Source organism: Crinia signifera, chromosome 4, assembly GCF_055691185.1.
Source record: "Crinia signifera chromosome 4, ASM5569118v1, whole genome shotgun sequence".
NCBI lineage: Eukaryota > Metazoa > Chordata > Amphibia > Anura > Myobatrachidae > Crinia > Crinia signifera.
Genome location: NC_139220.1, coordinates 174119994 through 174133978, shown reverse-complemented (window position 1 = coordinate 174133978; position 13985 = coordinate 174119994). Strand labels below are relative to the sequence as shown.

At 45.4% G+C, this 13985-nt stretch overlaps 1 protein-coding gene across 1 annotated transcript in view; it reads left to right on the top strand.

Moving 5' to 3' along the window:
- PMPCB (peptidase, mitochondrial processing subunit beta) overlaps positions 1-13985 on the top strand; it is a 35193-nt gene that overhangs the window by 2032 nt on the left and 19176 nt on the right. Inside the window, exons 2-3 of the mRNA XM_083183028.1 lie at positions 3191-3331; positions 5669-5755. Of these exons, the coding sequence (XP_083039154.1) occupies positions 3191-3331; positions 5669-5755 (228 nt within the window). The remainder of the gene's footprint in view (positions 1-3190; positions 3332-5668; positions 5756-13985) is intronic.

Genomic DNA, 13985 nt, shown 5'->3' with positions numbered 1-13985 from the left:
CCCATAAGTAACAGCGCATCGTTAAATTTAGGTTTAAATTTAATTATGGATTAATAAAAAACAAAACAAGCTACTTGTTTCCTAGCACGGCGCCACCGATTTTAATCTTATGGCATCGGGTCTATGAAATTACACCCGATTTCCCATTGTACAGCCACACTGGTGGCCGATTACTATGTTAAATGCCACACCAGACCCGATTTTTAATTTTACACCCACCCTTATGGGTAATTACTATGTGAAATTCCCCCCATTGTTAACGGCACCCCAGTATCAACGCCAACCCAAAGCGTGGCCAGCGGCCGCGGTACGCGTCCTCCGACCTTTTCCTACCCCCACTATCCATGTTGGCGTGGAGTTGATTTTATATAGTGTGGCGAGCGCACGCGGATTACTTCACATGTATTCCGTGTGCGCTCGCCACACTATCTAAAATCAACTCCACGCCGACGTGGATAGTGGGGGTATGAAAAGGTTGGAGGACGCGTACCGCTGCACTTGCCACGCTTCGGGTTGGCGTTGATAGTGGGGTGGCGTTAACAATGGGGGGCCATTTGACATAATGGTACTTGTTTCCTAGCACGGCCACACCGATTTACATCGGGGTGGTCGTGTCGGAAAAATCGCGTCGATCGCATCGCATGCGATTTGGTCGCATGCGATCGACGTGACCGACCCGATTTTTTGATTGAATGAAATGTAAATCGGGTCCCTGGGACCCGATTTTACATTGGATTCAATGTAAAATATTCCCAACCCCCCCAAATTTAACGGCGTAAACCCCACCCCACGATAGACGCCAACCCGAAGCGTGGCGAGCGCAGCGAGCCCGCGTGGGGCGGCGGTGCGCGTCCTCCGACCTTTTCATTCCCCTACTATCCACGTCAGCGTGGAGTTGAGAATAGAATAGTGTGGCGAGCGCAGCGAGCCACCGAGCCCGAAGCGTGGCGAGCGGACGTGTATACCTGTGAAGTTATATGCGTCCCCTCGCTGTGCTCGCCACACTATTCTATTCTCAACTCCACGCCGACGTGGATAGTAGGGGAATGAAAAGGTCGGAGGACGCGCACCGCCACCACTCGCGGGCTCGCTGCGCTCGCCACGCTTCGGGTTGGCGTCTATCGTGGGGTGACGACGGGGACATCTATAATGTGAAATGGGTCATATTGGCCCATTTCACATTTTTCACATTTTCTCACGATTTCAATGTTATTTTAACATTGAAGCCTATGGAAAAATCGCGGGCATCGCGTCGGTCGCGTCGGGACCAATGTTAATGGTCCCGACCGATGCGATGCCCCCGATATTTTACCTTTCCCGACACGATCCTCACGATTTCAATGTTAAAATATTTTTTAACATTGAAGCCTATGTAAAAATCGGGGGCATCGCGTCGGTTGCGTCGGGACCAATGTTAATGGTCCCGACCGACGCGATGCCCCCGATATTGTGCCTTAGCCGGCAAAATGGACCTGATTTCAAAGGAAATCGGGTCCATCGTGTGGATCGTGTACCTTAACTTAAAGGTACACGATCCACAAGATTGTGGCCGTGCTAGGAAACAAGTACCGACATAATAATTACCCATCAGGGTGGGTGTACAATTAAAAATCGGGTGTGTGGGTGCATTTAACATTGTAATCAGCCATCAGGGTGGCTTTACAATGTTAAATCGGGTGTAATCGCGTCGCATCGTATTCCATTGTAATGGCATACAATGCAACGCGATTTTAAAATTGTATGTGAAGCTCTAAAAACCCAATATCGGGTCTGATCAGGTCCCATCGCATACCTTAACTAATGGTATGCGATGGGACCCGACTGGCGCCGTGCTAGGAAACAAGTACCAAAAACAATAATAGGACACCACAGGCTGCTCCCCTGTATAATATCAGGACACCACAGGCTACTCCCCCTGTCTTATAATAACAGGACAACACAGGCTGCTTCTCCTGTACAATAATAGGATCCCCACAGGCTGCTACTCCTGTATAATAATAGGACACCACAGGCTGCTCCCCTTCTATAATAGGACATAAGAGGCTGATCCCCTTCTATAATAGGACACAACAGGCTGATCCCCCTGTCTTCTAACAATAACAGGACCCCACAGGCTTCTCCCCATGTATAATAACAGGACCCCACAGGCTGCTCCCCTGTATTATAACAGGACCCCACAGGCTGCTCCCCCTGTATAATAAAAATACATCACAGGCTGCTCCCCCTGTATAACATGACCCCACAGGCTGCTCCCCCTGTATAATAATAATGGGACCCCCATAGGCTGCTCCCCCTGTATAATAATAATAATGGGACCCCCATAGGCTGCTCCACCTGTTTAATAATAACGGGACCCCCACAGGCTGCTCCCCCTGTATAATAATAACAGGACCCCCACAGGCTGCTCCCCCTGTATAATAAAAAATACATCACAGGCTGCTCCCCCTTTATAATAACAGGACACAACAGGCTGCTCCCCCTGTATAACATGACCCCACAGGCTGCTCCCCTGTATAATATTAATAATAAGGGGACCCCCACAGGCTGCTCCCCTTGTATAATAATAATGGAACCCCCACAGGCTGCTCCCCCTTATAATATTAACTGGACCCCCACAGGCTGCTCTCCCTGTATAATACTAAACCCCACAGGCTGCCAGACAAGTGAGGCAGCAACAGGCTGCAGCATGAGGATGTAGGTGGAACAAACAGAGAATCTGCAGTGGCCTCCTGCACTAGACATGTCCTCAGTGCAGGAGGCCGGCGGCCATGTTTATGGAGACCAGTCGGAAACTGGTCAGCCTGGTTGCAGCAGCAGCCTCAGAACAATAGCGGCCCCCACAGAAAACGATTGAGCGGCCCGGGGGGCACATGGCACCCTGCCCAGCCTGCCTCTGGTTGGTAGATCTTGAGGACAGGTTTGGCCACCCCTGGTATATGGTGTCATTGTCTGCTGAACAGGCTGTAGCTACTAAAGGGGCACATTGCTTCCCCTTTTTAACAAGAGAACATCTGGAAAAAGGTGTCCTCCACATAAACTGGGTCTACTAGTAATGTAGATTTATATTATTTGGGTTACATTATTTGAAAGAAGGGACTCTCCTCTTTTTCAGTACACTTTTGAAAAATGTACAAAACTTTTAAATATAGCTGCAGTATTTTGTTAGTCTATTCTTTTTCTTTCTCTGCAGCCTTTACAGTTTGTATTAAACAGATGTAGGTCTACACTAGCAGCAACACAAGCAGTATTAAATGTCCCTGAAACTAAAGTAACAACATTAGAAAATGGACTTCGAGTAGCCTCTGAGGATTCAGGAATTTCTACATGTACGGTAAGAATACTTTTTTTTGCCTTTTTTTTTTTTTTTTTTTAATCCAGTAACTCTGGGGTAGATGTATGAAGCAGTGATAAGGGAGGAGAAGTGATACAGTGCCTGGTACTTTATCACCGGCCAATCAGCTCCTGACTGCTAAGTAACAGGCTGGGTTTAAAAAGCAACAGTCAGGAGCTGAATGGCCGGTAATAAAGCAATTTATCACTTCGCCTTCCTTATCACTGCTTCATACATCTACCCCTCTATTCCTATATTCGTTTTTTTAGACTAAAGGCCCATACACACTAGAAGATTTTCGTTTCCAAAGACTTTGCCAAAATCTCTGATGGATTTATCTATCACCAAAGTAGTGCGTACACACTGAGCTATTTTCCCCCAAAGAGCAAGAGATTTTCAGGAGGCGAAAGACTTTGCTGAAAATCTTTCATATAAAAGGATATTTACATAATGGGAGGGGTTAAAATTCCAAGGGTGAGAGCAGGGGCCATTTTATTCAGTGTATTTCTTTTCTTGGGGCCTGATTCAGAACTGATTGCTGGGCTGCGTATATTCGTAGCCCAGCGATCAGGTAAATGCTGTCCTGCCCAGGGAAATCCCGCCCATGTGCATAGCTATGATTTTACTTGCAGCCGTATTGCCCCTTACACGTTATGCCACACATCATAATGCCCATTACATGCTATACACACCAGTACACCTTATGTCACACACCGCAATGCCCATTACACATTATGCCACACACCATGATGCCCATTAAGCCACATACCATAATGCCAGGGGCTTCATGCTCGATCCCAGGGCCCTTCATGATCGATGCCATGGGTGGGGGTGAAGTGCTCGTTGCCACGGGGGAGTTTAAGAGATGTGTATATATTACTGCATTATATATATATATATATATATATATATATATATATATATATATACTGCATTATAAGTATAATTGGTGGCCAGTGGTGCTATTAATATATACATTGCTGGCATGTGCCAGCAATGTATATATTACTGGCTTATGTGTCATTGGTGCCCAGTGGTACAGTAATATATACATTGCTGGCATGTGCCAGCAATGTATATATCACTGCCTTAAAACAAAATCATTGGTGCCCAGTGGTGCAGTACTATATACATTGCTGGCATGTGCCAGCAATGTATATATCACTGCCTTAAAACAAAATCATTGGTGCCCAGTGGTGCAGTAATATATACATTGCTGGCATGTGCCAGCAATGTATATATCACTGCCTTAAAACAAAATCATTGGTGCCCAGTGGTGCAGTACTATATACATTGCTGGCATGTGCCAGCAATGTATATATCACTGCCTTAAAACAAAATCATTGGTGCCCAGTGGTACAGTAATATATACATTGCTGGCATGTGTCAGCAATGTATATATCCCTGCCTTAAAACAAAATCATTGGTGCCCAGTGGTGCAGTAATATATACATTGCTGGCATGTGCCAGCAATGTTTATATCACTGCCTTAAAAAACCTTCATTGGTGGTCAGTGGGGTTATCATTATGCTCCACACAGCAGGAAGGAGGGAGCAAGCCTGTGAGCCTGGGGGTGGGGGGCTTTCTGCTGGGGGCGGGGCGTCCTGCCGAGCTGTATGTCCGGCCAGGGGAGTGGAGGAGAACCTGTCACTGTGCAGCAGCAGCAGCGTTGGAGCCAGGACAGGAGAAGAGACAGGCAGCGTGGGGAGCGGGGAGGGGTGAGTATGAACAGGGGGAGGGAGCGGGCTGTCAGCTGGACTGAAAGACTTTCAGCTTTCAGTCCGGCTGCTGTACACACTTGGCGATGATGGCTGAAAAACCAGCCATCATCGCTAGGTGTGCTGGTAAAACCAGCTGATTGCCCACCTCGTTAGCGAGGATGCGGGAGCGCGCATCCTCGCTAGTCGGCAATCTGGGGGGCATACACACCAGGCGATTTTCAGCGGAAAATCGCTCAAAACGGCTGTTTTGAGCGATTTTCAGCTGAAAATCGTCAAGTGTGTATGGGCCTTTACAAGCAGATTTCCCCATTTTCAGCTATACCTTTCTTTGGTTTTGACAGCAAGAATTATTGCTGGAACCCCATTTTTTCACATTTGCAATTAATTAGGAATCACATTGTCTCGAATTTGCAATTGAATAAGGCAAATCACATGAGTGCACAATCCAAAGATAAGCCGCTTTATGCCATCATTTTTTGCGATGTCAGGTCGTAGTAATTTTACATCGTTATCAGAGCTAATTGAATCCCCCCACACTTTTGAATGCATTTGATACATTTCCCAGATATAAAAAGCATTTAATTTTCATATTCTGAATTAATCGCTTTCTAATTAGGTTGGTCTGTGGATTGGTGCTGGTAGCAGATATGAAAACCAGAGGAATAATGGGACTGCGCATTTTCTGGAGCACATGGCATTTAAAGTAAGTCTTAATGAATAAGTGAGCAGCAAATCAGGAGACCCTAATAGTCGAGATTTTAAGGATATCCATGGTTGAGCATAGATAATGAAATCACATTTACTTATGTACTCATTAAGTCATCTGTTCTCTGGAGACAAATGGCCTTAAAACTGACAGTTATGATGGCTTGAAGATTGAGTTTAGGAACCACAGCCCTAAGTAGTGTTTGTGTTCTTTAAATTATGCATGATTTATTGGAAAATATTATATAGATTGCCAACATTCATTGTTTGGGAAAAATGATGTTATACAATGTGTAAATCAGATACATAGGATTGAAAGATATGTATTTTTAATCAGAGAGAGAGAAAAAAAAGCAAGCCAAGGTAAAAAAGGGAAATCTTAGAGAAAGTGGAAAATTGAAAAGAATTTATGTAATGGATTGGTCTTTCCCAATATCCCAAAAGGTGCACGTTTCATAATATTTCTAGCACTGAAATGGTTAAAAGAAAGTGGAAGTAGTACAGGGGACAACAGCAGTATCTCCAATAAGGTTAAACAATATGGTGTATATTAATAAATTGGAATACACATTTTAGTTTCAAAGAACAGAAATGGGCGTTCATCCATTTTCTGGTTAGGACTAGAAAGGAGCCTCTGTGAATGTATTGGAGACTCCTGATTGTCCAGTGGCAGCAGCTGTAATTGGATATTACAGCAATAGAAATACAACCGTCTTTTGTTGGTTTTTATCTACAGAAATGTGAGTACTCACAGTTTTGGGAGCCCTCCTACTGTAATGTTTTTTTTCCCTTATTGAAGTGAGACGGTCTGCTGTATTTTTTTGGACTCTATGGCTTAGGCAATGTAGCTGTGCCACCTTGCTTTGTGGGATAGGTTCTTCTGAATAGCTGTACTTGATAAATCTGTACAATGTCCATCTTACATGGGCACCCAAGAGTAGCCAGTGGAATTATTTACCTCTTGCTATGTCCTTTATCAGCTAAGGACAAGCTGCACTCAGTATTCGGTGTTGGCTATGGATACCCTACATTTAGTGGATTTGTGTTGTCTGATATTTCTTGTTTGACTATCCTCTCCTAGGATTCAGTTATTCCTAGCCACACACATACTCAATAAGGGCCTGATTCAGACCCATTTGCAGGGCTGCAAATTCGCAATCCTGCTGATAATCAGAAGACCGTGCATGCGCACGGTTCTCAGTGCGCATATGCGAGCCCTCAGCGGACGACATATGGCATGTATGTGTAACATGTATGTTTTTAAAATAGTTGTCTGGTAGTTGTTATACAGTATGTGTGAAATGGCATCTAGTCTGTGGAGTATTTTTCCATTGAATAGTTTACCTCTGTTTCTTAATCTCCTGCCACAGGATCTTAGTGGGATCAAGGTCTGAACTTTGACATTTGTTTGTAGACTTACTGGTGTGATTAGGATCATTGTTCGGTTGCATATTCCAAAGTTGCCAAGGTTTATGTCGATACACAGATAGCCAGACATTTTCCTCTTGTAACAAGTTGCATTCCTGGTGGCTTCCACAATAGCCTGACATTTAGTTAATGTACCAAAAAACATACGCAGCGCTACAGAAGCTGAATATAACGTTTGCCTATATAAAAATAATTGTGAGAATACTCACATTTACTTATAAAATAATTGGAATCACAATAATAACAATAACCGGCCGGTAAAAATAAGTACATGTACAACAACATTAATAGTAATTTAAATCTCTGCAAGGACTGTTTTTCTCTTTCAATGGTCCTGGTGACACAGCTTCACATTGGGATGTAGGAGGGTCCGCAGGAGCCAGGCACCTATCCTAAAGCTTTTGGAGGGTAGGCTCCTCCCCTACTGCATCCCAGATTCCTCAGTTCGTGTTAGGTGCCCACTGGAGTGGGTGCTATTCTAAAGGGCTGCTGGAGCAGCCGAAGGAGTAGAGTTAGTTAGGGTTTTTATTATTTTATTAACTTCTACACTAGCTAGGTAGGCACAGTGTGAGGATTCTTACTAGTGAATCCTCACACTGCTAGCGCAGCAGGAGCTGACAGAAACGAGTCCTGTCAGCTCACTGTGCACGAGGGAGACGCTGTCTGGCCTCCCTGTGCAGCGCTTACAGCTTCTTTTAAGAAGCTGCCTGGGCTCCGGAGCGCTCTGAAACCGGCTTCACGCTAGGTGGGGATCATGGGGGACAGGCGCTCCGTGATGGCGGCGGCCATTTTCTGCGGAGCTTACACACTGAGCTCCTGATATGAGAGGACAGCAGTGTTGTTACAGGCATGTTCCGAGTGGTCCCCAGCTGAGGGGGAGATACTGGAACGAGGAGATCCTACAATGGGAGCGGCTGTCTGGGGGTAGTTGGCGCCAAAAGTCACAGACCCCGCAGCAGCAGGGACTTGGTCCCTTCCCTCACTCTGTTTTGGCGCCATTCAGAACGCTTGCAGCGGAGCTGAGCTGGCTTACAGATCCTGACAGAGTGATTGGATTTCCTGGGCATCGCTTTCCCCATTCTGAAGACTACAGAAAGCTAAGTGACTGAGTACACTGTATATAATGTATGTACATTTAATGCTGTGACTGTGTTATTGAGAACATCATGTCTGAGCAACAGCCTGTGGTCTTGGGGGAGGGAGCCTTTAATGCATTGAGCGCTTGCAGTGGTTGTACACTGAAATTTGTCCCTAAGGGGGGCTTTTGTATTTGTTGCGCTGCTGTGAAACCCATGGGGAGTGAACCCCAGAGGGTAGTGCATCGGACCTTGCGAGGGCTAAGCCCCTGAGACAGGTCTGAAAATGCTTTGGTGCATTACTGGACAGGCAGAGTGATGGCTGGTAATTTCCCTAGACCAGGGCCATTCTCTCAGCAGTCCGTCCAGCTCTTTGCCTCGGACCCAGACAGATCCTGACTTATACAAGTCATGCAGGATACTGCTATGGGAATCAGCAGGTTTAAATTTACTTGTTTGACAAGCTTTATGGTTATTCTGGGGGGACCCCTAAAAGGTCTTATTCAGTGCCATTATTAGCTGCTGATGAGGAGGGAGAGTACACAGACATACCCTGGGTTCAGGGTGATGTTTCTGAAGAGTCCTCACCCTCAGGGGTGGAGGATTTGATTACTGCTGTAAACAGGCATTGAATGTGTCTGTGAAGTAAAAAAACTCCTGCTAAGGTTGTTTTTAAGAGACAGCGTGAGGGAAATGATATTTCTCTGCAGACAAGGGTTTACAAGATTTATTGGAAAACCCCTGACAAAAGGCTTTAGATGCCTAATAGATGGTTAAGCCTGTATCCTATGCCTGAGGATCATGCAGACCTCTGGGAAAATGTTCCAGTGGTAGAGGCTTCTGTGGTATACTTGTCAAAAGCCACTGTGCTACCAGTGCAAGCCTTCAAGCAAGCAAGTCCTCTGATTGGCTTCAGTCTGGGTCTCTAAGGCCAGGATTGGTGGGTCAGTGACCTTTGCTCTAGTTGACATACTGTTTTTTGTGTGTTGTTACTATGCAGAGAGGTCTAATGCTGCTGCAGAAATGTGATTCAGGCTGAGCAGGAAGCTCTCAAAATGGCTGCCAGAGTTTCCTCAGTGTCTGTGAATGCCAGGAGAGTACTCTGGCTTATAGTTTGGAAGGCAGATAACAAGTCTAAAAAGGCTTAGAGGCATTAGCTTTTAAAGGAAAGCTGTTATTGGTTTACAACTGGAAGAGATTAATAAGCAGGACACAGGTGGAAAAAAGCACTTTCCTGCCTACCCCTGCAGCCAAGCAGGCATCAAGTTTTTCTGCTTTCAGGCCATTCTTTCGGCCCTCCCCTAGAGGAGGTGCGTATTTTTGAGGACCGTCTTTTAAGGGATAGTCTCAGTCCTCCAGGGGCAAGGCCCCAAAGTCAAAATTTGGTTCTTTTTATAAGAAACCAAAGGAGAGGATAAATCCTCCGCATACTGCCAGGGGTTTTGCCCGGCGGTGTTTAAGGAGGGGGGACGTCTGTCACTGTTCATAGACGCAGGGGCACTGTTAGACCGGAACGCTTGGGTTAGAAATATAACCCAGGGTTAAAAGATTCCCTTCAAAGTTCTTCCACCGAGAAGGTTCATTCCTTCATCACTACCAAAGGAGGCTCGGCTCCGTACAGCTCTCTTGGGAGCGGCTCATTCTCTTTTAGAGAAGGGTGTGGTAGTCCCGGTCCCCAGAGCGGAGGGAAAAAAAGGCTTTTATTTCACTCTGTTTTTTTGGTGCCCAAACCAGACGGGTCTCTCAGCTGATTTTAAACTTAAAGGCATTAATAGTCAGTTGTGGGTAGACCATTTCAAAATAGAGTCTCTACGGTCTGTGCTGCTAAGCCGGGACCAGGGAGAATTTTTAGCGTCCATGAAGGTCCAGGACGCATACTTGCAGGTTCCTATCCACCCGGAACATCAGACACTATTGGGGTGTGCAATAGGAGACCTTCTCCTGTAATTACAGGCGTTGCCTTTCGGTCGGGCCACAGCGTCAAGGGTGTGCTTCGACTGAGGGAAATCATGGTTATTCCATTTTTGGACGACCTGCGGTTTAAAGCGGAGTCAGCAGACAAGTGAAGAGTCACTTGGCAGAAACCATCAGGTTTTGCAGATTCACGGCTGGCTTTTAAATTTACAAAAGTCTCAATCGGAGAGCCAAATGGCTCAATCAGCAGTGCTCCGGCTTAGCAACAAAAGCACCATCTGCACCATTCACAGGTTCAAATCCCTGGGTCGATGCCGTCACAGAGACTCCAATTCTTGGGGATTGGTTTGGATACCCAGTTGCATTGGGTGTTTCTACCAGAGGCATAGGTCAGGGATCTGGCTGCCTTGGTACAGGAGATCCTAGGGTCTCAGAGCACAGCAGTATGGAGGTGCCTCAAACTGCTGGGGAAGATGGTGGCGTCTTTCGAGACGTTACAGTTCGCCAGGTTCCACTCTAGAGTGTCCCTGTGGAACTTTCTGACAGGCTGGTCAGGGAACACTCAGACCATGAGGTCAGAACAAATGGTGTTGTTTTCAGAAACTCGATCCTTCCTAAAATGGTGGATGGAGGTGGATTCCCGTCGGGGGGGTCGGTCCCTGCAGTCCTGGAGCTGGTTGGTAGTCACTACCGACGCCAGTCTCAGAGGCTGAGGGGCAGTAGTCGTGGACCTGCGTCTGCAGGGCTGGTGGACTTTAGAGCAGAAAGACTGATACTTTACAGTCTGCCTTACTGATCAACATCGTGAAACTGAGGGCTGTGTGGAAGAGGTTTTCTCTGGCGGGAGAAAAGATTACAAGAGCTCCCTTTTAGGCATTCAGACCGACAACGTCACAGCTGTGGCGTATCTGAATCACCAGGGAGGCACACACAGCAATCTGGCCATGTGGGAGGTGTCCCGTATCTTCTTGTGGGCGGAACAGAATGTTCTAGCATTATCAGCAATATTCATACCAGGAGTGGAGAATATAGAGGCCGACTTCCTGAGCAGGGAGAAACTGATGGAAGGAAAATGGAGGCTAAATCCACAAGTTTTCCACTAGATTACAATAAGGGGGAAACCCCGGATAGGGACCTGAGGGCATACAGGTTCAACCATCAGGTACCCAGGTTTTATGACAGGACGTGGGATTCACTGGCAGAAGCAGTGGATGCCATGACTATCCCCTGGGAGGGGAATCTTCTTTATGATTTTCCGCCAGTTCCAATGCTGGCAGGAGTGTTGAAAACAATACAGGCCCAGACAATTCCAGTAATTTTAGTGGCCCCAGATTGGCCAGGGAGATCCTGGTACTCGAGGCTTCAGAGATTCTCTGTGGACTCGTGGCGTCTACCTCTGAGGTCAGACCTTCTAAAATAAGGACCGTTCAACCAGCTGGATTCAGCTCGATTAATTTTGACGGTCTGGCTGTTGAAAACGCCATTTTGAGGAATATAGGATTCTCAGAGGCGGTGGTTAACGCAATGAGGATAGCCAGAAAGTCAGTGTCTTCTGTAAATTATTTTGGGGCCTGGAAGACCTATATTTGGTGGTGTGTAAGACAGAGGTCACGCACATCGAGATTTAAAATGGCTAAATTGTTGGAGTTTTTTACAGGAGGGCCTTTCCTCTGGGTTAGGCCTTCAGTCACTCAGAGTACATATCTCGACCGTGTCAATTTTTCTTTCCAAAGAAGGATTGCGTTAGAACCAGAAGTACAGACCTTCCTGCAGGGGGTTTATCTATTGAAACCTCCCTACAACCAACCAGTAGCGCCAGGGGAATTATCTCTGGCTCTGGAGTACCTTAAAGAGGCGCCTTTTGAGCCGTTAAGGTCGGTTGACCTTAGTTTCCTTTCAGGGAAGCTGGTATGTTTGTTTGTTGGCGGTGGCGTCAGAAGAAAAAAAAGAAAAAAAAAAAAAATATCGGAGTTGATTGCTTTGTTCTACAAGTCTTCCTCCCTTATATGTCATGATGATAGGGCTGCCTTTCGGACAGTAACCCTAGATTTTTACCAAAAGTAGTCTCTGCTTTTCTTCTAAATCAGGAGATTGTTCTGCCTGTGTTTCAACCCCCAGAGGGTTGTTAGGAAAAGGGACAAATTGAGGAATTTGGATGTTGTGCGCGTCTTGCGCGTTTATGTGGACAGAGTTAAGAGTGTCAGAAAGACTGATACTTTACTGGTTTTGTATGACATACACAAACTTAGTTGGCCTGCTTCTAAGCAGACCATTGCTAGGTGGTTGCGCTCTGTTATTGCGTTTGCATATACTAAAGTTGGTAGGCCTGTACCGGCCAGGATTAATGCGCATACCACCAGGTCGGTTGCCACCTCTTGGGCGGTTCGACATGGGGCAACAGCTGAGCAGGTTTGCAGCGCTGCCACTTGGTCATCTGTTCATAATTTTGCCAAATTCGATAGGTTCCATGAGTTCGCGTCGGTGGACGCATCATTCGGGCGAGCAGTGATGAATACTGCAGACCTGAGCGTACCCACCCAAAAGGACCGGCTCTGGAACGTCCCAATGTGAAGCTGTGTCACCAGGACCATTGAAAGAGAAAAAGGGATTTTTGTAAGAACTTACCGTTCGAATCCCTTTCTCTGATATGGTCCTGGTGACACAGCGATCCCTCCCTTACGCTCAGTAAGTATGCCAGTGTTCATGATGATTCATGTTATAATTGGTTGAAAAGTTAAATTTAAAATTGTGCATATAATATGTGCAGTTGTTTGTACTGAGTTAATGTATTCCAGTGGCTTTGAAAGATTGAACTGAGGAATCTGGGATGCAGTAGGGGAGGAGCCTACCCTCCAAAAGCTTTAGGATAGGTGCCTGGCTCCTGCGGACCCTCCTACATCCCAATGTGAAGCTGTGTCACCAGGACCATATCAGAGAAAGGGATTCGAACGGTAAGTTCTTACAAAAATCCCTTTTTTTAAAGTCAAATGTTAGTAATCTGTCTGTATCACTTGGTCAGAGGCTTTTCATAATGTGGACTTAAAACAATATTAGTAGCTCACAACCATTATTGCATTTTTGAGTTGTTAATTAAGCAGCAGTTGGATGGTCAAGCACAGTCCTCTCACAACTGTTAGTACAGCATGCATGCAGTGTTGTTATGTTATCCAAAATGCAGGATTAAAAAGGTGTTCTATGATTCATTTACTGCAATACTGCATTTCATATAAAATAATAACATTGCATGCATACTTTACTAACAGTTGTGAGTGGACTGTGCTTGACCATCTAACTGCTGCTTGATTAACAATCCAAAAATGCAATAATGGTTGTGAGCTACTAACATCGTTTTAAGTCCACATTATGAAAGTCTCTGACCAAATGTTACAGAGACTGTGATTACGAACGTTTGCCTTTAAAAACCAGTCCTCACAGAGAATTAAATTGCTATTGATATTGTTGTACATGTAGTTATTTTTATTTTTACCAGACGGTTATTGTTGTGATTATAATAATTGTATAATTAAATGTGAGTATTCTCACAATTTTATATAAGAAGAATACATTTTAATTTTATATAAGAATACATTTTATATACAGCTCCCGTAGCGCTGCCTCTGTTGTGTTTTTTGGTTTGTGAACAAAAGGGCTGGAGTATCCCTTATTTTGGCAGCTGCTATTGGAACTGGTTACCAGATCTGTGCTTTTATTTTTATTTTTGCTGTTGTTTAGTTCTTGTATCTGTAAAACAACCCCACGTCATCACCCTTCCACCGCTATGCTTGAAGTTCTAGATGTAATAAACTTCCA